This window comes from Saccharomyces kudriavzevii (genome assembly GCF_947243775.1).
Source record: "Saccharomyces kudriavzevii IFO 1802 strain IFO1802 genome assembly, chromosome: 8".
Lineage (NCBI taxonomy): Eukaryota > Fungi > Ascomycota > Saccharomycetes > Saccharomycetales > Saccharomycetaceae > Saccharomyces > Saccharomyces kudriavzevii.
This window is the reverse complement of record NC_079279.1, coordinates 178,581-202,832: the sequence shown is the minus strand read 5'-3', so window position 1 is coordinate 202,832 and position 24,252 is coordinate 178,581. Positions and strand designations below refer to the sequence as shown.

The window sequence follows — 24,252 nt, the reverse complement described above, 5'->3', positions numbered from 1 at the left end:
GAGCAATTAACCAAAAGAGTGGCATTTCATTCAAGTGCATAATTTCAACTTTGCTATTGTTCATTTTTTTTTTTCGAGATTGGCGGCCGCTAACGGTTTCTCGAGAAAGCTTATCGTGCTGAACTGCCGCTACTCTGCCTAATAAACTTAGAATAAAAACGAAGTATACTTCGTGTACTATCAATTGATCTGATCAGTGGAAACTGATAATAACTAGACAAAATATATACAGTAAAACTATCATAACATGACTGCCTCACATAGAACCACTATTCATATCCTTGGGTTGGGTGCCATGGGCACCGTTTTGGCAATAGATCTCTTAAGATTTACCAATGCCCTCGTTGTGCCATTATTTAGATCACAGGAAAGACTTGCACAATTTCAAAGGACAAGCGGTAATAAGGTTTCTATTCGTAAGCTTTATTTGGAAGGCTCACCACTGTTGTCATATCCAGTTGAGAGGAGCGAATGCCCTGAAACTTTCTCCAAGAAACCCATTTCCAACCTAGTCGTTACTACAAAGACTTATCAGACGAAAGAAGCACTAACTCCCTATTTACCCTACATTAATGAAAACACAAACTTGATACTGATTCAAAATGGATTGGGGGTTTTAGAGCTGTTGAAGGAAGAGATTTTTACAGATGCAAAAAATAGACCTCGTTTGTTCCAAGGTGTCATCTCTCATGGTGTTTATCAAGATAAAGCAGGTATTTTCAATCACGCCGGATGGGCTGGCATGAAGGTTGCCAGGTTGCCTTGGACGGACGAACAAATGATTCAAAAGAGATCAGTAGTTGCAGATGATGCAGCAAATAATTCGTTGGTAGAATTGTTGACAGAACCTACATTTGCGAAAGAATTTGGCATAGAGCACTCCACCTACCAAGAGATGCTGTCTGGACAACTATTCAAATTTTTAGTTAATGCGTGCATGAATCCAATCACTGCTATTCTTGACTGTGTCAATGGGGAAATGATAGACAGCTGCGGTCCTGTTTTCACATCTATTATTGATGAATGCCTACAAATATTGAGAGTCGCTTATAAACCATTGTTCGAATACCAAGAAAAATTTAATGGTAATAAAGAATACCCAGACATGGACATCAACGCAGTGTTAACTACCAGTAACATGGTTTCTGAAGTCACTAGAATTGGTTGTGATATCAATTCTAAAAACAGTAGTTCAATGAGACAAGACACTTTGTTCCTAAGAGACATTGAAATTGAGTATATCAATGGTTATGTAGTTAGATTGGCTTCCAACCTGAACCTAGATCCTAACTCTTGCAAAGTTAATAAGACTATAAAGGAATTGGCTGATTTAAGATTGGCATTGAACAGGTCCAGGAGCATTAACGGAGATTGGAGAAAGGAGTGAGAAAAATAATATACATATATAAATATTGATAAATATACACTCTCGATGATTTACTTGGGTAGGCCCGCTAGAATTTGAACTGAAACTAGTTTGTCAAATCTCTCTCCCTTGAATTTCGCTATTGCTAGCAAAAAGGATGAAAATTCAATGAGCGATGCCGTGTTTTTGCCTCGCAGAAATGAAAAAATTTCATCTTTCAGTGGGGGAATATGTAAACTTGAAGAGGTGCAAAAAGCAACATACAGAGCGTTATAAAGCCAAGAATGTTGGTCGATCTGAACGTGCCATGGCCACAGAGCAGCTACATGGAGAAAGTGACTCCTCAGGCAATCAACAATTTGACAAAGACATTAACTACATTGCATACGTTGGGATATACACACATCGCCATAAATTTTACCGTGAGCCACAGTGAGAAATTTCCTAATGATGTCAAGATGCTGAATCCTATCGATATCAAGAAAAGGTTTGGGGAATTGATGGCTCGAACGGGGCTAAAATTGTATAGCAGGATCACTTTAATCATTGACGACCCATCAAAGGGACAGTCTCTCTCCAAGATAAGCCAGGCCTTTGATGTTGTGGCTGCATTGCCAATCAGCGAAAAGGGCCTTACTCTGTCAACCACCAACCTGGATATTGATCTGCTAACTTTCCAGTACGGTTCACGGCTGCCCACTTTCCTTAAGCACAAAAGCATATGTAGTTGTGTAAACAGAGGAGTGAAACTAGAAATTGTTTACGGCTATGCGTTGCGTGACGTACAATCTCGGAGGCAGTTTGTATCGAATGTGAGAAGTGTCATCAGGAGTTCGAGATTTAGAGGCATTGTCATCGGTAGTGGTGCCATGTCACCGCTAGAGTGCCGCAATATATTGGGAGTTACAAGTCTAATTAAGAATTTGGGTCTTCCGAGCGACAAATGTTCCAAGGCCATGGGAGATCTGGCCTCATTAGTCCTGCTCAACGGTCGCCTAAGAAACAAGAGCCACAAGCAGACCATTGTTGCTGGCGGTGGTGAGGAAGACGACAACGACGTGGTTAATGACGTACAAGGAATTGACGACAACCAGACCGTAAAGTTGGTGAAAAGAACTATGGATCCTGAGCAACTGGGCCATGCCGCCAAGAGGCACAAGCCATGAACCTGTACAAAAACTCTCACACACAACATATAGATGAAAATGAAATACATACTACTGCTATATAGACATCAGTATTATCATCACGTTCCACGGATCGCGACGCGAATTCGCGAAAAGACAACAATAAGGGAAAGAAGACAAAGAAATTTTTCGACGATTTTCATAGGAAGGGTAGACAATTTGAAGTTTAACGGCCTGCTCCTCTACATTATATCTAGTAAATTGTACTCTGTGTTCAGATTTTAAAAGTGTACTACACTCAATTTATCATTGTACAAGCTATCGCTAATTTGTTTTCTCTAAAAAAAGTTACTGTTATTGTTTATTTGTTTTCTCTAAAAAAAGTTACTGTTATTGTTTATTTGTTTACTATTTGCTTAGAACACTCGCTCATCAAATCGTGTCATAAATTTGAAGGGATGACTGAAGAGAAATGGCAGCAACAGATGGAACTTCCCCAAATGAAATCCATTTGGATCGACGAGGACGAAGAAATGGAAAAACTTTATGGATTCCAGGTGAGACAACGGTTCATGAATGGGCCTAGCACGAATTCCGATGAGGACGCCGACGAAGACTTAGGGATTGTTCTTGTCGATAGTGAAGAGCTTGCTTTGGCAAACAAGAACAACATCAAATTGCCTCCCTTACCCAATTATATGACGATCAACCCTAATATAAACTCTAATCATAAGTTTTTGACCACCAAAAAAAAAAATTTCTTGGGCATGTTCAAGAAAAAGGATTTGCTCTCAATGAAACATGGGTCTACCAAATCCTCGAAACAATCCAATATATCTGCCCCATTCGGCTTTCACCATATTTCGCATGCTAATGGCAAAAAGGAGGACAATTCTTTTGGGCCGCATCATGAAGAAGAGGAACAAGACGATGACGTAGAATCATTGGTCAATTTCACTTCGTTGGAACCACAGCCTCGACCAGACTCAAATGTCTCTTCCAAATACTCTAACGTAGTGATGAATGATTCCAGTAGGATAGTGTCTTCTTCCACGATAGCCACGACTATGGACTCCCGTAATGATAGTAACGACGATAATATCCCTAATAACACTAAGAAAGTGAACTCACCAACAGAACTGGAAATGACTTTGGAAGACCTGAAAAATTACACATTCCCTTCGGTTCTTGGGGACGGCATGAGCGACAAGACTAATGCTTCTTCGCCTTCTGATTCATCGTTCTCTAACAAATTTAGACCGAGGCACTCAAGTGCGGTACACCCCCCCGAGTTGGAGAGTAATACCGTAGTAGACCCGTCTCCAAACTCGCCTGGTAGCAGAATATCTGTGGATGATGTGCTGAAATTTTATTATCAGTGTAGTGAAGCCAGTACCCCTCGAAATACTTGAATTGATTGCTCTTCCTCTTTGATCTACTTCCAAATTTTGTTTTTTGCGTTCTTTACGCAATGTGGTATGATATTTTGTATTATTACGGTGTTCGGTTTTCTTCTTTGGTGTTGGATTTTTACTTGGTCTTACTTTTTTTTTCTTTCAAGCCATGGGCTTTTTATTTTCAATTTACGGCAGTCTTCTAACAGTTAATTATTCTTTCTTCAATATACACGTATGTATTATTATCTCTTTTAGTATATTCTCGATTCATTATTTCTGCTCAGACAATGTCTTAACTAGCGTTAATATCTCGTTTCTGTAATTAACTAATTGGACCATCAGAGGGATGCAACCTCTGAAGCTTGTCTGCGATTGCCTTAGTGAAGAAGGTACTGATAGCACTCCGCCAAACATTAAAATTGGGTCGTAATCCTGTTTAAGTTTGGGATCTTTGGGTTTTTGCTCCTCTGATTTCGCGCCTTTCTTTCTTTGGACCAATGTACTATCTTCTTCTTTTTTCGTCTCTTCATTTTCTTGAACTTTTCTTTTAACAATGTCTATCACTGATTTCGAGTTGGAGTCTTCTACTGTTGCCATCAGTTGGCCCGCATACGTTTTATCCCAATAGTCTTTACCATAATTCCCTCGTAAAGAATCTTTATTATAGTAGTTTGACCTGCTTAAATGGATATGCCCATCCTGAAAACCCTTTTGGAGTTGCTCTAAGGTGGAATCGTAGTCTGCAAGTAGTTCAATCAGCCTCAAGTACTGTCCATCTGTGGCGTTCGTGCTCGCAGCCATTGTTGATTCACTCATCTTTCCTTTTACAAATGTGTCAATTTTTCCATTTGTTACGAACTTCAAAACGTATTTTTACATTCCAATTTTTTTGATGATGTGGTTTGAAAAGCCCAATCAATGTATTATACAGATATATACATTAATAGTCATAAGTATGGGTTTGTGTATATTTACAAGTAGATAAAGCATGTATATATATATATATATATAGATATATATATGTATATGTTTGAAGCTTACAACGTGATATCTATTGCTTATTCTCAGCTTTCCATTTGGCAGTAAATGCTTTTCTCTTCCTCTCACCGCCAAAGAATGATTTTTTGCCCAGCTTGATCTCGTGGATGGGTTCATTGTTGCGATATTTTTGAACTTGGTTTAGAATATATCTCCTTTGTTGAATATTCACGCCTTTTTCCTTCAATGTCTTGGAATCCCATTGGAACAGGTTGTTCCAATTATTTTCAAAAGTGTCCTTCAATTCATTACAATTTCGACCAATTTTGGTCAGAAATGAGTCGACGTCAGGTATCTGTTCGTTTGATTTAGGGATGGCTGACTTGAACCGATATGCTATTTTGGGAGAGGCTAGTGACCTCCCTAGGAGCAAGGGAAACTTGTTACTGGTTCGTAGAAACATCATAATGAACTGAGCACTGGATCACGCCTTTTGTTCTGCCCGACTGGCCTTTCTTTTCGTTTATAGTTTTTGTTTGAAGAGACCTGTATGACTTCCAACATGATTTCTTCTTTTTTTTCTTTTGTAATAATATGCGTATTATAAATGAGTGGAAAATTATGAAAAGTCGAGAAAGACTATAACTACAGAATTGAAAGCCGAATTGCAGAGCAGGATTTTTCACAATGAACGTCACACCATTGGATGAACTACAATGGAAATCTCCGGAATGGATCCAGGTTTTTGGTCTAAGAACCGAAAATGTTCTGGATTATTTTGCGGAATCGCCATTCTTCGACAAGACGTCGAATAACCAGGTGATCAAAATGCAAAGACAATTTTCTCAGTTGAATGACCCTAATGTCAGTGTAAATATGTCACAGAATATAATGAATCTATCGGATGGAAAGAATGGGAACGTGGAAGACGAATTTGCCTACGTGGATCCGGCAAGAAAACAAATTCTCTTCAAGTACCCTATGTATAGGCAACTAGAGGAAGAATTGATGAAATTGGGTGGCACAGAGTACGTGCTGAGTAGCGTAAGAGAGCCCGACTTTTGGACTATCAAGAAACAAAAACGAGTAAACGAGACTGGTGCGGGGAGCTCCAGGGGACCGAAGATCATCCCACTACAAGACTATTACATAATTGGTGCCAACGTCTACCAATCACCAACCATTTTCAAAATCGTACAGAGTAGACTGATGTCCACGAGCTATCATCTTAGCAGCACACTGGAAAGCCTGTACGACCTAATCGAGTTTCAACCTTCCCAGGGCGTACACTACAAAGTTCCCATAGACACCAGCACTATCGCGACTGCTGCCACCAATGGCAATAATGCCAATGGAGGCAGCAATAAAAACAGCGTACGACCCACCGGTGGCGCCAACATTACTACTATTCCCTCCACTACGAACGTCAACATGACCGTCAACACTGTGGGCACGGGGGGGCAGACCATAGACAATGGTGCCGGTCGGGCCAGTAATGGCAACACGGGTATCACTACGGAAATGCTGGACAAGCTGATGGTCACAAGCATCAGATCCACCCCCAACTACATATGAGAGCTCATTGGTAATTGTATGTATCTTTGTACAGTGTTAGGCTATAAAACCCCCCCACAAAACGAGCTTCTAAGTTTGTTTTTCTCAAAAGTTGAAATACGAACGATAAAAAGTTCCCTTCCACAAATGAGAAGAACAAGAAGGAGGAGAGCACAGCAAAAACAAGAATGAAGTGGAACGGCTTGTGGTATTGGTTGCTGTTGCTGTTTAGCGTTAATGTGATTGCATCTAACGTGGGTGTCTTGATAGAAGAAGGCGACGAAGTATTCACGGAAAAGGTGTTTTTCGACATTGAGCATGGTGAAGAAAAGGTTGGCAGAATCGTAATTGGGTTGTACGGAAAAGTGTGTCCCAAGACAGCCAAGAACTTCTACCAGCTAAGCACTGCTACCGACTCGAAGAAGGGGTTTATCGGGTCCACTTTCCACAGAGTGATCCCTAACTTCATGGTCCAGGGAGGCGACTTCACACGTGGGACGGGCGTTGGTGGTAAATCCATCTATGGAGATACCTTCCCTGACGAGAACTTCACTTTGAAGCACGACCGCAAGGGTAGACTGTCGATGGCCAATCGTGGTAAGGACACCAACGGATCTCAGTTCTTCATCACCACTACGGACGACGCCTCATGGCTCGACGGCAAGCATGTGGTCTTTGGGCAGGTCGTGGATGGTATGGATGTTGTCAATTACGTCCAGCACGTGTCCAGGGATTCCAAAGACAAGCCTCTGGAGACGGTGAAGATTGCAAACTGTGGCGAATGGACACCAAATCTCTCTTCTTGACCATACAAGACATTAACATAATACAATATACATACATACACATCTGAAGTCAAATCCTATACATAATAAAAATAGTTAAAGATACCGTATTGCAATCAAGCGTCAAAAACAACAAACTATCTTACAGGAGGGACATCCAGAACTGATCGAGGCTGGCCCTCAATTGACGACGGAAACATCTCAGTACAGCAGCCAATGAACCGACTGGAGATCCCAATCCTGCTATGAATTTGGCCTTGGCATGTGTCATTCATAGAGTTTAGCACTTATGCATCCCAGCTCGTGCAACGTGATATTTTGCAGGAATGATGCAAAGAGAGGACGAACAAGAAGAAAGTTGTTGTTATTTTAATGCATCTTAGCAGTTTGCGAGAGGAGTATTGTCGTTGTCTGCTGTGACTAGTGCTCTAGCGTTGCTGTTTCTTTTTAATCATGATGGACATGCAAGTGAGAAAAGTGAGGAAGCCGCCTGCTTGCACCCAGTGCAGGAAGAGAAAGATCGGGTGCGACAGAGCAAAACCGATATGTGGAAATTGTGTTAAGTATAACAAACCGGACTGTTTCTATCCAGATGGGCCCGGCAAGATGGTCGCTATACCCTCTGCGTCCGGCATATCCTCGCACGGAGGTGGCCAAAGTGCTAACCATTTCAATCAGGGAAACGGTGTAAACCAGAAAAACGTAATGATTCAGACCCAGTACCCGATCATGCAAACGTCGATAGAAGCTTCTAGCTTCACCTTTAGCCCTGCTGCGGATACTACTGCCCAGTGGAACAAAACCACTAGCCATCAAAATACTAGTACAAACAATAACACTGCTCCACTTCAAAGTAGTAATAACCTCAACAGTAATGTTCATGGCAGCGTTATTGTTAGAAGCGATAGTCCTGATGTACCCTCCATGGACCAAATTAGAGAGTACAACACGCGATTACAACTGGTCAACGCTCAAAATATTGACTTCACGGATAGTGCATATTCTTTCAATGCTGGTATGAATCAAGACTCGGCAGTTTTCGATCTAATGACTTCCCCGTTCACTCAAGAAGAGGTGTTGCTCAAAGAAATAGACTTCCTGAAAAACAAACTAATTGACTTGCGAAACTTGCAATTGAAAAGTTTGAAAGAAAGATTAATCTCAAATACGAATAGTTCCGGCAGAAGCAAAATCAGCAAAACAGGTGGTACCTTCAAGAAAGGTGCAGTCAACAGTAAAGGGACTGAGTTTGAATATTCAAGCTCTGCGACACGTTCGTCGTCCCAAAAATACTTCACAGCCTTAACGATAACGGATGTACAAAGTTTGGTCCAGGTGAAACCGCTGAAGGATACTCCTAACTCCCTTTTCACCAGAAACTTCATTATTCTGAGGGATAATTACCTTTTTAAGTTTTATAATATCCTGCACGATATTTGCCATATCAACCAATTCAAAGTGAGTGCCCCTGTCGACAATGATAACCAAAAGTTCACGGAGACTGGCAAAGTTGAATTCCCATCGAAAGCGAAGATTATCAAGACGCTTGAGTCTGAACTTGTTGGGAATCTGAACTTTGAGGGGTTTTTACCAATCTTCGACAAATCCCAATTATTGGATTTTGTTAATAATTCTTTCCCAAATAGTGATTCGGATTCTTCATTCTCAACAAATAATCTTCCCTTACGTCAGTTGTCTAAACTGGGACAATTGACTGTGGTTCTGTTGGTGATGAACGATTCAAAGACTTTATTTAGTGGACAAGTCGTCAACGCCTATGTCTTCTCGTTGATGAATAATCTAAACTTGATTCGAAACCAAATCAAACTGATAGATCTGGAATCTTATGACCAAGAGGCCATCAAGTTTATTGCCATGGCGAAATTTTATGAGAATTTATACATTCATGATGATCATAAATCAAATTTAGATGAAGACTTAAATTGTCTGTTAAGTTTCCAAATAAATGATTTCGAATTATTTCATTTTTTGAAGAAAATATATTACTTAAGACATTCACTATTAGGTCAATCCTCATTTATGATATCTGCTACTGAAAATTTATCTCCAATACCTTCTTCCATTGATATTAACGATATACCGCTAATTGCTAACGATTTAAAACTATTAGAGACACAAACAAAATTGATAAATATTCTGCAAAATGTTCCTTTCTATTTACCACTAGACTTGGCCAAAGTTGAAAGTCTACTAGAAACCTTAAACATAGGGGTGAAGAAATTGCTAGGTTCTCATGGTATCAGCGAAGCCAGCAAAGAGTGGAAAGATATTCTAAATTTTATCAATACTATAGTGTACACAAACTTTTTTCTTTTCATTCAAAATGAAGCATCCTTATCGATGACGGCTCAGCAGTCATCTAAAAGGAATAGAACGTCAAGTTATGAAAAATGTGTGAAGAATCTAATGAACATTATTTCCACCATGCACGTTTTTTATTCTATGTCGTTTAGTTTCATTTTCCCTATCAAATCGATAAAGTCATTTTCAAGTGAGAATTGTTTCCATTCCAATGGTAATGAATTCTTGTTTTTGCACCAATTTATCCAAATCTTGCAAAATTTCATAGTGATAACATTTGCCGTTTTCCAGCGTTGCGAAGTAATACTATATGACGATTTTTATAAGAGCCTTTCAAATGAGGAAATTAACGTTCAACTGCTATTGATTCATGATAAAATTTTGGAAATTTTAAAGAAATTAGAAATTATGCTATCCTTTTTACGGAATGAAATGAATGCCAACGGAAACTTCGAATCCATCAAAAGTTTCAACAAGGCCCTGAATCTGATCAAATATATGCTTAGGTTCAGCAAGAAAAAACAAAATTTTGCCAGGAACTCCAATAATAATGGTGTCTCAGACTACAATCAGTCAGCGAAGAACAAAAACGTTCTATTGAGGTTCACTATTAATGAACTAAACCGAACCTATTTGAAATTTAAGGAGATTTCAGATTTCTTGATGGAAAGAGAGGTTTTCCAGAAAAATATAATCATTGACAAGGATCTGGAATCAGATAATCTAGGTATTACTACGGCAAACTTCAATGATTTCTATGATGCATTTTATAACTAGGAAAAGGGTCCCTTTACCAAAAAATTTGGACGCTATACGTGCATATGAGTATGTACGTATCTGTATTTAAAACACTTTTGTATTATTTTCTTTATGTATGTGTATAGGTTTACATGGATGACATTTATTATTAGTTGGCCCTCCCGTCCAAGCTGATTTTTTGGGCTTATTGCTGATTAATTAGACAAGACATTATTGCTGTCACTCGGAGATTCTTTTGCTGGCATTTCTTCTAGAAGCAAAAAGAGCGCTGCGGCTTTTCCGCTGAAGGCGTTACAGCAAAAAAGACTAGCAATACAATATAGAGTAACAGAATCATATAAAAGGGAAAGATATCCCTCCTAGCTTGGTTCTAATTTAGCTAAAATATATCTCGTACTTATTATATTCTATAGAAACCATCAAAAACAAACAAACAACTAACCAACTAATCAATCATCACACAAAATGTTCAGCGAATTAATCGATTTCCAAAACGAGGGCCATGAATGCCAATGCCAGTGCGGTAGCTGCAAGAACAATAAACAATGCCAAAAATCGTGCAGATGCCCAATCGGCTGCAACAGCGATGACAAATGCCCCTGTGGAGCAAAGTCTGAAAAAACTAAGAAGCCATGCTGCTCTGAGTAAACGAAGGAATTATCTCCAAATACATTCATGTGCTCATTAGCCATCATAAATTCTGAAATGGAAGAATTTAGTCAACTATTATACTCAGTTTGGGTACATTAAATATTTTCTAAGTCAGTGTCAAGTTATAAGTATCTATAAAAATTAAAAAAAAAGGGTAAATTAGGTAAATTAGGTATCATATATGTCGCCTCAATAAAAAAAAAATGTTTTTTTTCTTTTTAATCCTCTTTTATTTGTTCCAGATGTTTAAAGTACATACACTATGTATTCAATAACTATCCTTGAAATTATTAGTGAAATAAAACTCTGTTTCTGCAGTTCGCTTTTCAATCGTAATTCAGGTTCGACATCTGCGAACACCAAAACTGATCAAATGAAAATGTAAACTACCTAGACCATGAAACCAATATTCAGATGATGACTTTATATTTAATATACACTTAAAACATATATAGATATATGTACATATGCGCCGCACTTTATGAAAAGTTAAGTTTTTCTTCTAAAAAGGGCAAAATTGAAAGGAGAGATAGAAGGTGATAGAACACATTAATTCTTAGCTTTCTTAACAGTTTGGGACTTACTAGATTTCTTTTCAAGTTCACTAGAAGATCTCTTTTTGGCATTATTGACTTGTTTGGAGAAAATTGAACTCAACTCAGCAGGGTTAGCAATTTCCATTAAACCCTTGTTGAAAGTGGATAAATGAACTTGAACACCATCAATGATGACCGTATCGTCTGCAGTATTTTCTTCGGCTTTCTCCTTCTTAGCGACAAGTTCATCAAGAACATCTTGGTTATAGTATAATGGCAATACAGGTGATTTGTTCGTCTTGATGAAAACGGATCTTATTGGGAACGCCCCAATCAATTGCTCGGAGATTGACTCAACGTTATCTACAAATTCTTCCGGCTTTAACCATTCCAAATTACCCAAATGGACGTTCAATGTGGTACCTCTTGGAAGTTTTACTGGCAATTGATTGTGGCATACCTTTTTGATGTTGTTTGTCAAGGTAGTTAGAGAAAATTCCTTATTTGCCTGCGTTCTGATTGCTACAGGAGTAGTTTCCACTTTGTTGTAAGCTTTACCACCCATAAGTTTTGGCAAAGATGTAATTATACTGTCGTCTGCCAAGATTAGGGAAAACTGGGAAATAAAAGCATTTCTAGCCTCGTATGCCTTGTAAACAGTCTTTAAATCTTTACCGCAAATAATTTCATCAATTTTGATTCCTTCAGAATCTAATTTGTCAAATAAATCATCTTCTGATACCTTCTTGATATCAGAGTCCTTCAAGATCAATAGAGTTTTGAAATCCTTGATAGCGGTTGCACTAGCTTGTTTCCAAGGCTTATAAAGAGAATGTTTAACGTTTAATAATTTCAATTTGAAGGTTTTGGAAGTACCGGTGAATGATTTGTTATTCACTACAATTAATTGTAAATCTTTCTTCAGGTCTTCTTCGTCGTCTTCCAATAATTTCTTCTTACCATTCTGTTCTTCTTCCTTATCATCCTGAGAATTAGAAGTGAACTTTATGAGCTCATCAATAGCTTTGGTAGTTCTTTCTCTTGGAATGATTGTAGAAAGCTTCTCTTGGGTAACCTTCTTCTTTTCCTTATTTGGTGCACTCACAGGTGTGGATTTCCTTGAATTATTCTTTCTAGCCATCGTATAGTTTGTATTCGGGAGTGTGAGTTTGATCGCCTATTATTAAATGCTATCAGTGAAGCACACTATTTCTCACAACAGTACTCAAATATTTTTCGCTAGTTTTCAAATTTTGCGATGAGCTCCAGTGGAAAATTTTTCTTTCATAAAAATCTTTCTTCAATTTTAGTATGAAGTGACAATATACCACACAATTGAATAATACACCAATGAGGAATAAAAAAACAAGAGTAATTGGGTGATCGTTTAATGATGTATACCAGAGTTTTTGTTTTTATATAGTTATTAGTTATCTTATCATTTTCCCCATTATTATTCCCATTCCCATCAGCCAGCATACAAGAGGCATCAAAGGTAATTCATGACCTTCTATTGTTGCCAACAATGGAACTTGTTAGAGCAAAAAGGACAGAAAAAACTAAGCTGGAGAATCATAATGGTTAAATATAAATATTTTTCGTTTACTTTTTTGTTTCTCCGTCTTGTTATTCCAATTTTTCATTTTGGATTATTAGTTTCCGGATTGATAAATATCCATCAAGGATAAAAACAAATAATACGACAAAAGGAGAAGAGGAAAAAAATAAAAACTAAAATCGTTTTACAAAATAAATACGAGTCTTATTTCAAATGGAGGAGCTTTCCACAAATAAAAAAACGGACAACACAACTACAGGCGTTGCTGAGTAGCTTTTTCATGACGATTAGGAAGAGCTTGGAAATAGCTCTTCCTTTAAGGGAACGCCCAATTCTTGTCTGACATCCTTCAACTCATTCAAGTAGGCCTTGTATTGGTCTTCATTTTCGACCTTGTATTTTAAAGCTTCAAATACTCTAATAGCGGTAGGCAAGTCATTGACTCTTCTGGCGGCCCTCAAGGCCTTTTCGATAACTGCAGGAGCAGGAACCAAATCATAAGAGAAACAATTATTTAACACTCTTTGTACTTCGAACAAATCGTATGCCTCGTCAAATTCCTTTTCGTATCTTGCGGTGAATTCCTCGAAGGTTTCTTCATCATGTGCATCAGAGTACTTCCTACTTTGAATCAATGAACTTCTAGTCAATCTGGTTGCAGAGTAGACACCGGGTCTGGCCCTTAGTAGTGTTCTATTTATGACAGGGTTTCTGAATATGGCCCTCGATAACATTGCTGTGTATTTATTAGTAGATGTGTCAAATACAGTTGTTCGCTTGTTCGTCTGCCGTCAACTTCAGGTACGATACAATCCTCGAATCGTTTTAATAAATAGGTGTGCGGGAATGAGTGCTAGGGAAATCAAGTGAGTTTGAGATCTGGCACCTTGATATCCAAGCAAATATTGTTCTTTATTAATGCCTTGTCCACATTAATTAGGTCCCTTTTCATAGGGAGATTCAAACAGAGAAGCAAGCGGCGGAAATAACGCGCGGGGTTCTGATTGGCTCGTGTAGGGCGACAATACGACGAGTATAAGCGCCTTTGGCGTTCTATTTCACTTTGTATTAATATGTTCAAATAAAATGCCTATTTAGTATTCATTTAAGAAAAAGTTAGATTAGAGGTGAACGTCCTTGCCAGTAGTGAAACCGATTAGCATGTAGAAGTTCAGCCCTGAAATGATCAGCCACACTATGACTGCAAGCACCGTCACGATTATTCCATTGCTCATGTCTTCGTATTCTGGGACAGGAGAGACTAGGCCGCGTTCCTGGGTACTGCTGCCACCCATTCCCATTTCTTCCAGTTCGATAGTTTCATCTTCCTCACCACGGTCGCCCACATATTGCTTGTCTGTAGTTCTTGAGGGTACTTTGCTACGATTGAGCTGTACGCGCATAATCTTCTTGCTCGAAGTGAAATAGAGCAATGGTGCAGATACGAAGGGTAACAACAGAGAAAGCACCACTTGCGAGGCGTTTAAAGCCCCAGAGAGACCACTTCGTCCGGCCACAAGGACTAAAATCAAACAGGGCGTGATGGCTACCGCTCTCGTAGCGGACCTTCTCAATGCTGGAGAAACAGTCCAGTTTAGGAACCCTTCACTAACCATTTGTCCACTTAATGTACAGACAATACCGGCACTTTGTCCTGAAAACAACAATGCTAGCACGAACACGGTACCTGCGCCCTTGGAAAGAGTGCTACACAGCAGGTTGTAGATGGAAAATAAATCAGCTTCTTCAGCGTTTTGAGTAGATCCGTATAATGTAGCCCCAGAGACTATAAGAATGGCACAGTTTACAAACAATGCCACCGTAAACAACGAAACCAACAATTCTGTAATAGTATAATGTAAAGTTTCGCTAATCGCCTCATAAGATGGTCTATAATTATGATGATTGTTGTCCATATCATCCACGCCAGGTAAGTAATGCCCATTTTTGATATCGTACTCTCTTAATCTCGGTTGAACCACGCCCGACCCCAAATACAATGAATGAGGCATCACTGTGGCACCTAAAATTGCCAAACTTAAGTACAGACCGTCGCCTTCGAAAACAGCTTTACTGGGCAGAAATCCAGAAAATATTTCCTTGGCAGGACCCAATTTAGCGTAAAATAATTCCACCGTAAAGCAGACTACGGTAAGAACCACTAATAAGGAAACAAACGCCTCAAATATTCTGATACCTTTCATAGATCCATTAGGCTTGTAGGCGAGCAGAACAATCAAGACGTCCACCACAGTAAGAATGACACCCAAGGCGAGTGGTATGTGGAAAAGTATATTCAACGAAATGGCAGTTCCCACCACTTCTGCCAAATCCGTCGCAATAATGGCCATTTCGGCAAGGATGTAAAGGGAAATGTTGAGTCCAGAAGGCAGATGTTTCTTACAATTTTGAGCCAAATCTAGACCCGTTACGGCGCCTAACCTGGCGCAAAGGTACTGCCAAAATGCTGCCATGAAATTAGAAACTAGGACCGAAAATAAAAGCTTGTACCGATGAGCAGAACCTGCTGCCACAGCCGTACTATAGTTACCAGGGTCCATATATGATACAGAGACCATTAAACCAGGTCCAATGAACTTTGCGTACTTTCTCAATGTTCCGATTATACTCCAGGATGTGGAGTCTGGCCGCAACGTTGTGCGGCGAGGCAACTCATGTCTGCTATTTTCGTCATCATATGCAGGCTTGGTGGTATTACTGTCTGTTTGGAATTCATTGCTCCGTTGGATAGGCTCATATTCTTGGGACACCATTAAACATAAACGCTATGTATATGACAAAACTAGTTGGAAATGAGAATTGAGATGCGTGAGTGGTAATACCAAAACAAATAGCGATTTTGAGGTTTGGGTAACTGAACAAATGTGAACACTGAAGTGTTGAAAGAAAAAAAAAAACGCTGAGATCCAATGAAGTTCTTTTTCTGGTGATTCTTCTGTCTTTACTTTTATTTCTTCGAGAAAGAATAAGAGTATTCTTGAATAGGTTCTTTGTAAGCCAAGCCACGTCGAAATTCCCCGGGTGTGGATTTTTCGCGCCGAGCGGGCTTGCTGCGTACATGCAACCTTGCTTGAAAAAGGGAAGAGAAGAAAGAAACTACAAACTTATGGTTCGTTCTATAGAAAAGCACACACATATGTACATATATACTACGGATACTTACTCCACGCGCCCTGCGTGTGATAAAGAAATCTAAACAAGTATGTAACCGTTAACTCACAGCCTATTCAGAAGTTTCTTGCAAGGAAGAGGTAATTTGTTCAACAATTGGTCTTATAATGTCCTTCTTGTTTGGAACCATATGGCCACCAGGGTGTTCGTAAGCTAATACGTTTTCTTTATCGCCATTTTGGGCCTTTAGGTAGATGTCGTACAAAAACTTGGATCTTACAGATGGGACTGCCTGATCAGAAGCACCGTAGATGAAGATCATCTTGGTCTTCATGTCTGGTTTTGCCGCGAATGAGTCCCTGAACTTTTCGGTGATTCTTAGTTGGCCGGAATGTTCTGGGTCTGGTTCAGTGAAGGAATAGCCGGAAATGACCACGCTGACCTTGAATTCTGGGTGGTGTGGAACCAGCTCTGTTATCTTGTTGGTGATGATGGAAGACAACGCGGCACCCTGAGAGAAACCGACGATGCCGTCGTATGGTCCATTGGCCTTGATATATTCTACCACAGACTTCACACCTTCGGAGACGTCCAGTTCGTGGGAGATCTCGCTATGGTAGAACCAGGCTCTGTTAACATCTGCATCCAAAGTGGCTTGCCATTTGTCTTCGTCCATTTCAAATGGGAGGTCCTTTTTTTCCAGAAGCACTGGCGCATCAATGTAGTCACATTGCACATTGGCCTTTTTCAATAGTTTTCGAATGCCGGATGATTTTTCTGAGAAAACTCTGCCATTCTGCAAGAAACCGTGTAAGAATAATAATTTTGGAATTTGTACAGTCATCTTTTCTTTATCACAAGCTAGATATCTATAAGTGCTACGGTTACCACATAATAAAAATCTGCACGCCAATACTTGGCATCCCGCCTTTGTATGGTCTATATATAATATGCATTGCAACCAAAAAAGGCTCGAAAAACTAAAAGAAGGAAAAAGAAAATATGCGGAAATAAGCGATATGCAAAAAAGCAAAAATTCTACTTTCTTTTTCTATGTGTTGCCTTTTGAAGATCCGGATCAAATCTCTCACCAATGACGTAAGCCGAACAAGATTATGCAACATTGAAAAAGGAAATACGGAAAAAAAAGCAAAATATGCAGGAATCAATCATCCCATGCATACGGCGATTTAGCTCTCAACCGGGCGCCGTATTTGGTGAACAGAAACGGAACCGGGATCATTGCTACAGTCACCATTGCCAGGAGGAAACCAGCCCAATTCACGCCCATTGCCTCATACATTTGTAATCCGAATAGAGGGAATACACCGGCCATTATACACCTCACAAACGTGTTGCAAGCCATGCCAGAGGCCGCATATTTTCTGTAGGCGTCAACTGTGTACGCGAAAACACCAGTGAAGACGAAATAGACGCCCGAACCGAAAATAGCACTGCCTATAACGGGAGCAATCCAATGAACATGCTTGTAGCAAGTAAATGCAAAGATAAACAACCCGATCGGGGTCAAGAATGCGCCGTAGAACAAGGGCTCGAATCTCATCTCGGGCGTCTTGACACCATTATTTCTCTTGACTCTCCATTGAAACGTTTTTTGGAATAGTAAACATGTAGGGGCAGAAAGGAGCATGCCCACCATGATGCCGATGTATGAGCATGCTATCTCCATGGGCCCGAAGTTATAAAGTTTCTTGAACACATATGGGAATGCTACAAAGTATAGATAGATGATGGCTAGCTCTAGTCCAGTGTAAAAGCAAAGCACACCCATCATTCGATCCCGAAGTAACAACCCAAAGGGTCTTCTGGTTGAGAGAAAGACTGCGGAAAGCAAAGACGTCTGTTCACGTGTAACTTCCAAAGCGGCATAGTAACGCCGCCCATTGCTTTCCTCCTTTCTTAATCTCTTAGCTTTGCGTATCAGAAGCACTGGTTTATACGTTTCTGGGATGGTGAAGATAATCAAAACGAGGCAACATCCCGAAGTGATTAGAAGCGTGATAAAAGTCCATTTATAACTTTCATGGTACAGAGCTCCACCAATGATCGGGCCTAATGAGGGTCCTAAAAAGGCAGATGTAGTATATATTGCCATGGGGATTCCAATTTGGTCTTTATCGAAAATATCGGCAATGGCACCGCCAGCCACGCTAAGAAAGGCTGATCCAAAGAAGCCGGACAGAAACCTACCAAACATGACACCCGCAATGGTCCCGGACCAAATAGTCAGACACTGCCATATGATACTGAGCATAAGGGCGTATAAAAATGTTATTCTTCGTCCATATAGTTCACTGAGTGGGGACAAAAACAAGGGACCTATACCAAGACCAAAAACATACAGCGTAATCCCCACAGTGCTGACTTCGTGCGAAATATGAAAGTGCTCAATGATGTGCGTTGAGGGGAGCGTCCAACTAGAAGAGATCATCGTGATTACCATGGACGTGAACGTGATCAAAGAAGAAATGTAGTACCGGTGGCCCATGCTCATATGACTTGCTATATCTTCTGGGTCCGCGAAATCGTCGCTGAAAGCCACTTCGTACGATTGTCTGCCGTCATCTTTTCGTTCATTAGTCAATTCCGAGCCCAATTTTGCAACTTCGTTTGAATGTATTGAGCAATTCTCTTCTTCAGTAAATTCCGATGACGACGGCTGTGCACCCGCAATTGGATCTACCGAAGTCATATTCTGTTTTAATGTCCGCATACACGTATTTTATAGCCACGCAGTGATATTCCATCGACCAAATAAAATACGGATTTGCCATTTATATACATTCAATTGATTGTTACGCACCCGAGAGCAGACACTATTGCTCGACACAATGGGATAATATGAAGTCCGCCTCATTGCCAGGAAAAATTTCTGCGTATTATCTTGTAACAATAGGTTACGCTAACACCGAACGAGCGGCGAAAAGAAAGCCAATCTCCGCGCCAACGCCGAACCTCTGCCCTTCTATCTCCGGCAATGGTAAGTCTAAGTTATAATTAGTCAGCTACATACCACTAACTCCATAATCGTTGGTGCCATTGATGCTAACTGTACGTGTACAAGAGAAAGAAAACTGGGTAATTCGGTCCGGAGATCTGGAGAGCTACATTCTTTTCCCTATTTTGCTTCAGAAGAATGCAGTTTTGGAGATCTTAGGCAGCCAATACTTTTCAGTGGCAGCCTTTGGCTTTTCTTTTTCACTTTATGATCTAGATGAGCCGCTTTGACACATTTCTTCCCTTTTTTTCTTTTTTACCTTTTGTTAGTGACCAGAACTTTTTGCTATGTATCTCTTCCTAATTAATTGTTCTATATTTCTATCTATAGAATCTTGCGTAATTCGGTGCTTCTTTTGGAGCGTATCTACTCAATTAGGCCAAATTACCCTTCCAACTTATCTTGTTTTGATGAACCAAGAGATGGACCAAACTGTCTAAGCAGACTGATTTATTATCCATTGACGATCGCGTTGGATTTAGTCGCCGATGCGCAGAAGCCCTTTCCGCATTTGGTTTTATGCCCACCAAAACCTTCTTGAACTTGATTTACAATTGGAAAATGGAAGACTTGCTTGTTGTTTGGGGACAGTATATACGCTCCGAAATCAAATTGGGTCTTTGAACCTGAAAAAGTCTTAAATGCTCTTGATAAATTTATTCCGGAATTAGTCTTTAACAGACTCTTCGAATTGAGATGAAATATCAGAGAGGATAACTAATTTACCACTCCACTCAAGGTCTAAATGTCGCTCTTTTCATTGCTGCATGCACTTCTGGCGATAAGAAAATGCAAAACTTTGCTCTGGAAATGTTTGAAAAGTACGCCAACGAGAATAAGAAGACCATTCCTGTGTTGGTCAAGCCAATTGTGTTCAATTCCTTGCCAGAATTGGCGAAGAAAACAGCTACGGAATAATTTCCCACATCTACCAAAATCCTGTGTCGTTAGATGAAAAATTGTCGCGCTAAGGGCGTTGAGTAGATTTGTGGACAGTAAACTCTTGAAAAAAACCTTGTTATACCTGTTGAATGGTTCAATTTTAAACCAAGACTTCTACATCCTAATGCAAGAAATCAGAGCTCACAAGAAGGGCATCGAAAAACTATGGACTTGAATGCAGGAAAACTGGCAAAAAATAGTCATAAGATTACAGCCAATCCTCCTGTCTGTATTTACTTTGGGTTTAGCCAATTTCACCTCCTTTGGTGCTCTTGAGAAAATTGATAAATGCCGTAGTGAAAAGGTCACTAAGGGTTTTGATCAAACATTGGCTCAAGCTCAAGACACTATCAGAGCTGAACGCAGTGGGTAAACAGCGATCGACGCCGTTGTCACCGACTCACATCGACATGCATGATCAATAGTCCTTTCCACGAAGACTTGGGACAAAAATACACACTCATATCTTGAATAAGTGGAATTACATATAACACTAATGAAAGGATTAACATCCGCTGACCTAAAAATAGGCAGCAGGCTATAGATGGTGAATTTTGAATATGAAAACCCTGTCTATTACTAATGACGCACGTTTTAAGTACAGAAGAAAGAACTCCACGCCCCATCGGAAAAATTGGGTATTTATCAAATGGCGTGCGTCATTGCGAGATTTTTCACCTGATGATATATGAAAAAAAGACCTTCTGGAATCATGCATCGAGTGACTTTCATTGTTGCGGACCATGTATCTCCCAAAACAGTATTAATATAGATACTTGATCTCTCACCTTGAATATATTCCCCACATAGAATTGGAGTTGCCACTATTCTTTACCGAACAAGAGACTATTTGTTGACAAACATATACGCATTCATATCATGACTGTAGACTTAGCCTCCATAGAGAAATTTCTTTGTGATCTTGCTACTGAGAAAGTAGGTCCAATCATCAAGTCCAAGTCAGGCACTCAACAGGATTATGATTTGAAGACAGGTTCCAGAAGGGTCGATATCGTTACTGCAGTCGACAAACAAGTTGAAAAGCTAATTTGGGAATCTGCAAAAGCCCAATATCCAAATTTCAGGTTTATTGGAGAAGAAAGTTACGTGAAAGGAGAAACTGTGATTACCAATGACCCTACATTCATCATTGATCCCATTGATGGGACCACAAATTTTGTTCATGACTTCCCGTTCAGTTGTACTTCACTGGGTCTTACAATAAATAAAGAGCCCGTAGTTGGGGTTATTTACGATCCTCACATCAACCTTCTCATATCAGCTTCTAAAGGTAATGGTGTAAGAGTCAATAAAAAAGAGTTCGACTATAAATCAAAATTGGCGTCCATGGGTCCCTTAACATTAAATAAATCTGTGGTTGCATTGCAACCAGGCTCAGCTAGAGAAGGAAAGAATTTCAAAACGAAGATGGCCACGTATGAGAAGCTGTTATCATGCGATTATGGATTTGTTCACGGCTTCAGAAACTTGGGTTCCTCGGCAATGACCATGGCATACATCGCCATGGGGTACCTTGACAGTTACTGGGATGGCGGTTGTTATTCATGGGATGTATGTGCTGGATGGTGCATTCTTAAAGAAGTTGGTGGTCGTGTGGTAGGCGCCAACCCAGGTGAATGGGATATAGGTGTCGATAATCGGTCATATTTGGCTGTAAGGGGAACAGTTAATAACGAAACTGATGAGCAAACAAAATACATTACGGATTTTTGGAGTTGTGTTGATGGCCAGCTAAAATACGACTAATTCTTGATGCAGCAAAATAGAATAAATCAAGGAAAGAGAAACATGAAGACTATTTGTATATCATTAGCTAGTGAGGGATGGGAAGGATATATAAAATACTGATAGTAATAATAATAATAATAGCAATAAATAATAAAAAAAAATAAATAGAATAGAGAATGGATCAATAGATACTCTTACTGGTTATAGGTGTATAGGCAACCATCCTGGCCCCATAATCCAAACACGTTAACCAGAGGCATCCAGCCTTCACCTCCTCCAAATTTCTCGGCTAAATTCATGGCTTGTTTTAAACGATCTGGGTCTGTTGGTTTTCCTATGTTAAAGCCACGAATACACAACATACCCTGTCTTTTCTCTACGTTCAAAAGTGGGTTTGTTTCCGTTTCCACCATTTTACCCTCTAGAGTCGTGCCCAATGGTCCATAACAAACAACGCTATCATCCACTGATTTCTCAAAAACTCTATAATCATAAAAATTCGTATGTGCTACGGGCCCCATGATAAGGTATGGACAGTATAACTCTAGAACCACACGGGATCCCAACTGTGCCCTTAATTTATTCAATTGCTCAGTGCTTGGGGTGGTTCTTTGATTAATCTTCTTCAATTGAGGAATCTTTTCCGAAAACGTTGAGATAACCTCAGCATCTTTCACATAATCTGCTAAATAAACACATCTTAATTTTTTAAGAGAATTTGGCTCGACTTCGGCGATTTTAGTAAAGATGCCTTCGCTCAGCAAATTGGTGGCCCAGGATAAGTAAATTTTATGCAGCAAACCGCTTTTTGAAGTAGAGTTCATTAATTTAATGATCTGTTCCGTTTCAATAAATAATAGTGTAGATTCTTGAACTGACTTGCAATCCAAAGTTGCTTGCTTAGTAAATGATGCAGATCCACCATGTAATAAGACAGCAAAAAGCTTCCCCCATATTTGTAAGCTTGCGCTGGAGCTTGCTAGTTTTGCTGAAATTGATAAATGTTCACTGCTAGTCAATTCATTATTCAAGGGGAAGCTTTTGATGAATTCCGCAATGTTACTCACTAGACAGATCTGATTGAAGCTATTGGTTCCATTCCACGGGGAAGTTACGTATGCAAAAAGTTTCTTATCATCGGAGTTGTCATCTTGCGGCGTATAGCGGAACTCCGAATCGTAAACAAAGCCGTCTACAAGTCCTTTCCAAGTAACAACATTATCATTTTTCGTACCAAGTTGTGGTGCCTTTTTAGGGTCATCACAGACAATGATCAGCTTGTACCAACTCTCGCTGCCGTTTAACATCTTGAAAGATCTCCATGAATCGATGACCAGAACGTCAAGATCCTCCACTCGCTGCCTAGGAACTGCTGGCAAAAAATGAGGTATGGAACCTGTCTTTATAGTGGTCATCATAGAAGCCAGAGCGAGAGTAAACCCTTCTACAGTGGCAATGGAATTAGAAATACCAATATTCTTATAGCTATCAGCAGAAAGTTTCCGAAATAGGCGTTTGGCCATGCCATTGAGTTCACCCAATGAATGTCTTTTATCGTCCCCTATCAACCGAATAGTATTTTTTCCCTTGGAAATTTCCATTATCGCATTCCAAACATCCCCAAAGTTACCATTTCTTATCTTATACTTCAAAGAGAGCCCTAATCCTGTAGTCAAGGGGAATCCAGTAGGCACTAGAATACTTCTATAGTATGCTGTTTCATTCTCGTTACGAACACTGGATATGCTGGATTGCTGGGCCAAGGCCACCGCCGTCAAATCTCTCTTAAAATCCAGTAGGAAAGAGCTTAACAACCAGTTGGCACCTAGTAGAATTACCAATAGTGTTACTAGTAGTTGTAATAGAAACGACCAATCCATCGCGCATCCAATTTTTGCCGCCTGCTTAACTATTGTCCTATCCAAAATGTACTGTGAACTTCAAATTCCGAGCAGATGAGAAGCTTGAGATCAATTTGTGCCGAAGTATAGACTGCTGCAGAGCAATCTTCATTCAAGGCGACCTCATTAAACCGCTGTTCGTTTATGGCACATTTCAAAACTTTTTTAACGACGCGCAAAAGGGAATAAAGGCAGTGACGAGATTTTTCAGTTAAAAAGTAAGGGTCCTGGGGTGCCCACTATTATCAAGCCATAGTGGGGTAGGCGGTGATATCTCAGGAGTTTAAATTGTGTTAAGATCATTGACCGAATGATCTCCCAAAACGACTGTTCATTTTTTCATCTGAGAGTGGTTCTGCTGTCCTCTTTTCACCGTCGTCTTATCGGTCGAGAGAACAAGTAGTGTGGCACACTATGCATGCTTTCGTATCCTGTATTCCCTTTACCTCTTGGTGTGAGTCTTGGCTTCTTATTAT

At 39.8% G+C, this 24,252-nt stretch overlaps 15 protein-coding genes across 15 annotated transcripts; 7 read left to right on the top strand and 8 right to left on the bottom strand.

Annotated features, from left to right (window-relative positions):
• Positions 1-247: 247 nt before the first annotated feature.
• Positions 248-1,387, top strand: PAN5 (2-dehydropantoate 2-reductase PAN5; the record flags this gene model as incomplete). The annotated part of the gene is made up of 1 exon (XM_056228438.1): positions 248-1,387. The coding sequence occupies one exon, from the start codon at positions 248-250 to the stop codon at positions 1,385-1,387; it is 1,140 nt and encodes a 379-aa protein (XP_056088159.1).
• A 263-nt stretch (positions 1,388-1,650) lies between these two features.
• Positions 1,651-2,532, top strand: RPP1 (RNA-binding RNA processing protein RPP1; the record flags this gene model as incomplete). Its single annotated transcript, XM_056228436.1, has 1 exon — positions 1,651-2,532. The coding sequence occupies one exon, from the start codon at positions 1,651-1,653 to the stop codon at positions 2,530-2,532; it is 882 nt and encodes a 293-aa protein (XP_056088158.1).
• A 419-nt stretch (positions 2,533-2,951) lies between these two features.
• On the top strand, positions 2,952-3,905 carry GIC1 (Gic1p; the record flags this gene model as incomplete). Its single annotated transcript, XM_056228435.1, has 1 exon — positions 2,952-3,905. The coding sequence occupies one exon, from the start codon at positions 2,952-2,954 to the stop codon at positions 3,903-3,905; it is 954 nt and encodes a 317-aa protein (XP_056088157.1).
• A 255-nt stretch (positions 3,906-4,160) lies between these two features.
• Positions 4,161-4,706, bottom strand: VMA22 (Vma22p; the record flags this gene model as incomplete). Its single annotated transcript, XM_056228434.1, has 1 exon — positions 4,161-4,706. The coding sequence occupies one exon, from the start codon at positions 4,704-4,706 to the stop codon at positions 4,161-4,163; it is 546 nt and encodes a 181-aa protein (XP_056088156.1).
• A 235-nt stretch (positions 4,707-4,941) lies between these two features.
• On the bottom strand, positions 4,942-5,334 carry FYV4 (mitochondrial 37S ribosomal protein mS41; the record flags this gene model as incomplete). The annotated part of the gene is made up of 1 exon (XM_056228433.1): positions 4,942-5,334. One exon carries the CDS (start codon positions 5,332-5,334, stop codon positions 4,942-4,944), a length of 393 nt encoding a protein of 130 aa, XP_056088155.1.
• A 221-nt stretch (positions 5,335-5,555) lies between these two features.
• On the top strand, positions 5,556-6,443 carry MED6 (mediator complex subunit MED6; the record flags this gene model as incomplete). The annotated part of the gene is made up of 1 exon (XM_056228432.1): positions 5,556-6,443. The coding sequence occupies one exon, from the start codon at positions 5,556-5,558 to the stop codon at positions 6,441-6,443; it is 888 nt and encodes a 295-aa protein (XP_056088154.1).
• A 167-nt stretch (positions 6,444-6,610) lies between these two features.
• Positions 6,611-7,228, top strand: CPR2 (peptidylprolyl isomerase CPR2; the record flags this gene model as incomplete). The annotated part of the gene is made up of 1 exon (XM_056228431.1): positions 6,611-7,228. The coding sequence occupies one exon, from the start codon at positions 6,611-6,613 to the stop codon at positions 7,226-7,228; it is 618 nt and encodes a 205-aa protein (XP_056088153.1).
• A 432-nt stretch (positions 7,229-7,660) lies between these two features.
• RSC30 (Rsc30p) lies at positions 7,661-10,306 on the top strand (the record flags this gene model as incomplete). Its single annotated transcript, XM_056228430.1, has 1 exon — positions 7,661-10,306. One exon carries the CDS (start codon positions 7,661-7,663, stop codon positions 10,304-10,306), a length of 2,646 nt encoding a protein of 881 aa, XP_056088152.1.
• Positions 10,307-11,488: 1,182 nt separating this feature from the next.
• Positions 11,489-12,616, bottom strand: CIC1 (Cic1p; the record flags this gene model as incomplete). Its single annotated transcript, XM_056228429.1, has 1 exon — positions 11,489-12,616. One exon carries the CDS (start codon positions 12,614-12,616, stop codon positions 11,489-11,491), a length of 1,128 nt encoding a protein of 375 aa, XP_056088151.1.
• A 704-nt stretch (positions 12,617-13,320) lies between these two features.
• Positions 13,321-13,767, bottom strand: COX6 (cytochrome c oxidase subunit VI; the record flags this gene model as incomplete). The annotated part of the gene is made up of 1 exon (XM_056228428.1): positions 13,321-13,767. The coding sequence occupies one exon, from the start codon at positions 13,765-13,767 to the stop codon at positions 13,321-13,323; it is 447 nt and encodes a 148-aa protein (XP_056088150.1).
• Positions 13,768-14,154: 387 nt separating this feature from the next.
• Positions 14,155-15,807, bottom strand: SMF2 (divalent metal ion transporter SMF2; the record flags this gene model as incomplete). Its single annotated transcript, XM_056228427.1, has 1 exon — positions 14,155-15,807. The coding sequence occupies one exon, from the start codon at positions 15,805-15,807 to the stop codon at positions 14,155-14,157; it is 1,653 nt and encodes a 550-aa protein (XP_056088149.1).
• A 470-nt stretch (positions 15,808-16,277) lies between these two features.
• FSH1 (putative serine hydrolase) lies at positions 16,278-17,009 on the bottom strand (the record flags this gene model as incomplete). Its single annotated transcript, XM_056228425.1, has 1 exon — positions 16,278-17,009. One exon carries the CDS (start codon positions 17,007-17,009, stop codon positions 16,278-16,280), a length of 732 nt encoding a protein of 243 aa, XP_056088148.1.
• Positions 17,010-17,330: 321 nt separating this feature from the next.
• On the bottom strand, positions 17,331-18,899 carry YHK8 (Yhk8p; the record flags this gene model as incomplete). The annotated part of the gene is made up of 1 exon (XM_056228424.1): positions 17,331-18,899. The coding sequence occupies one exon, from the start codon at positions 18,897-18,899 to the stop codon at positions 17,331-17,333; it is 1,569 nt and encodes a 522-aa protein (XP_056088147.1).
• Positions 18,900-21,005: 2,106 nt separating this feature from the next.
• INM1 (inositol monophosphate 1-phosphatase INM1) lies at positions 21,006-21,893 on the top strand (the record flags this gene model as incomplete). The annotated part of the gene is made up of 1 exon (XM_056228423.1): positions 21,006-21,893. One exon carries the CDS (start codon positions 21,006-21,008, stop codon positions 21,891-21,893), a length of 888 nt encoding a protein of 295 aa, XP_056088146.1.
• Positions 21,894-22,069: 176 nt separating this feature from the next.
• Positions 22,070-23,755, bottom strand: DDE1 (Dde1p; the record flags this gene model as incomplete). Its single annotated transcript, XM_056228422.1, has 1 exon — positions 22,070-23,755. The coding sequence occupies one exon, from the start codon at positions 23,753-23,755 to the stop codon at positions 22,070-22,072; it is 1,686 nt and encodes a 561-aa protein (XP_056088145.1).
• Positions 23,756-24,252: the final 497 nt, after the last annotated feature.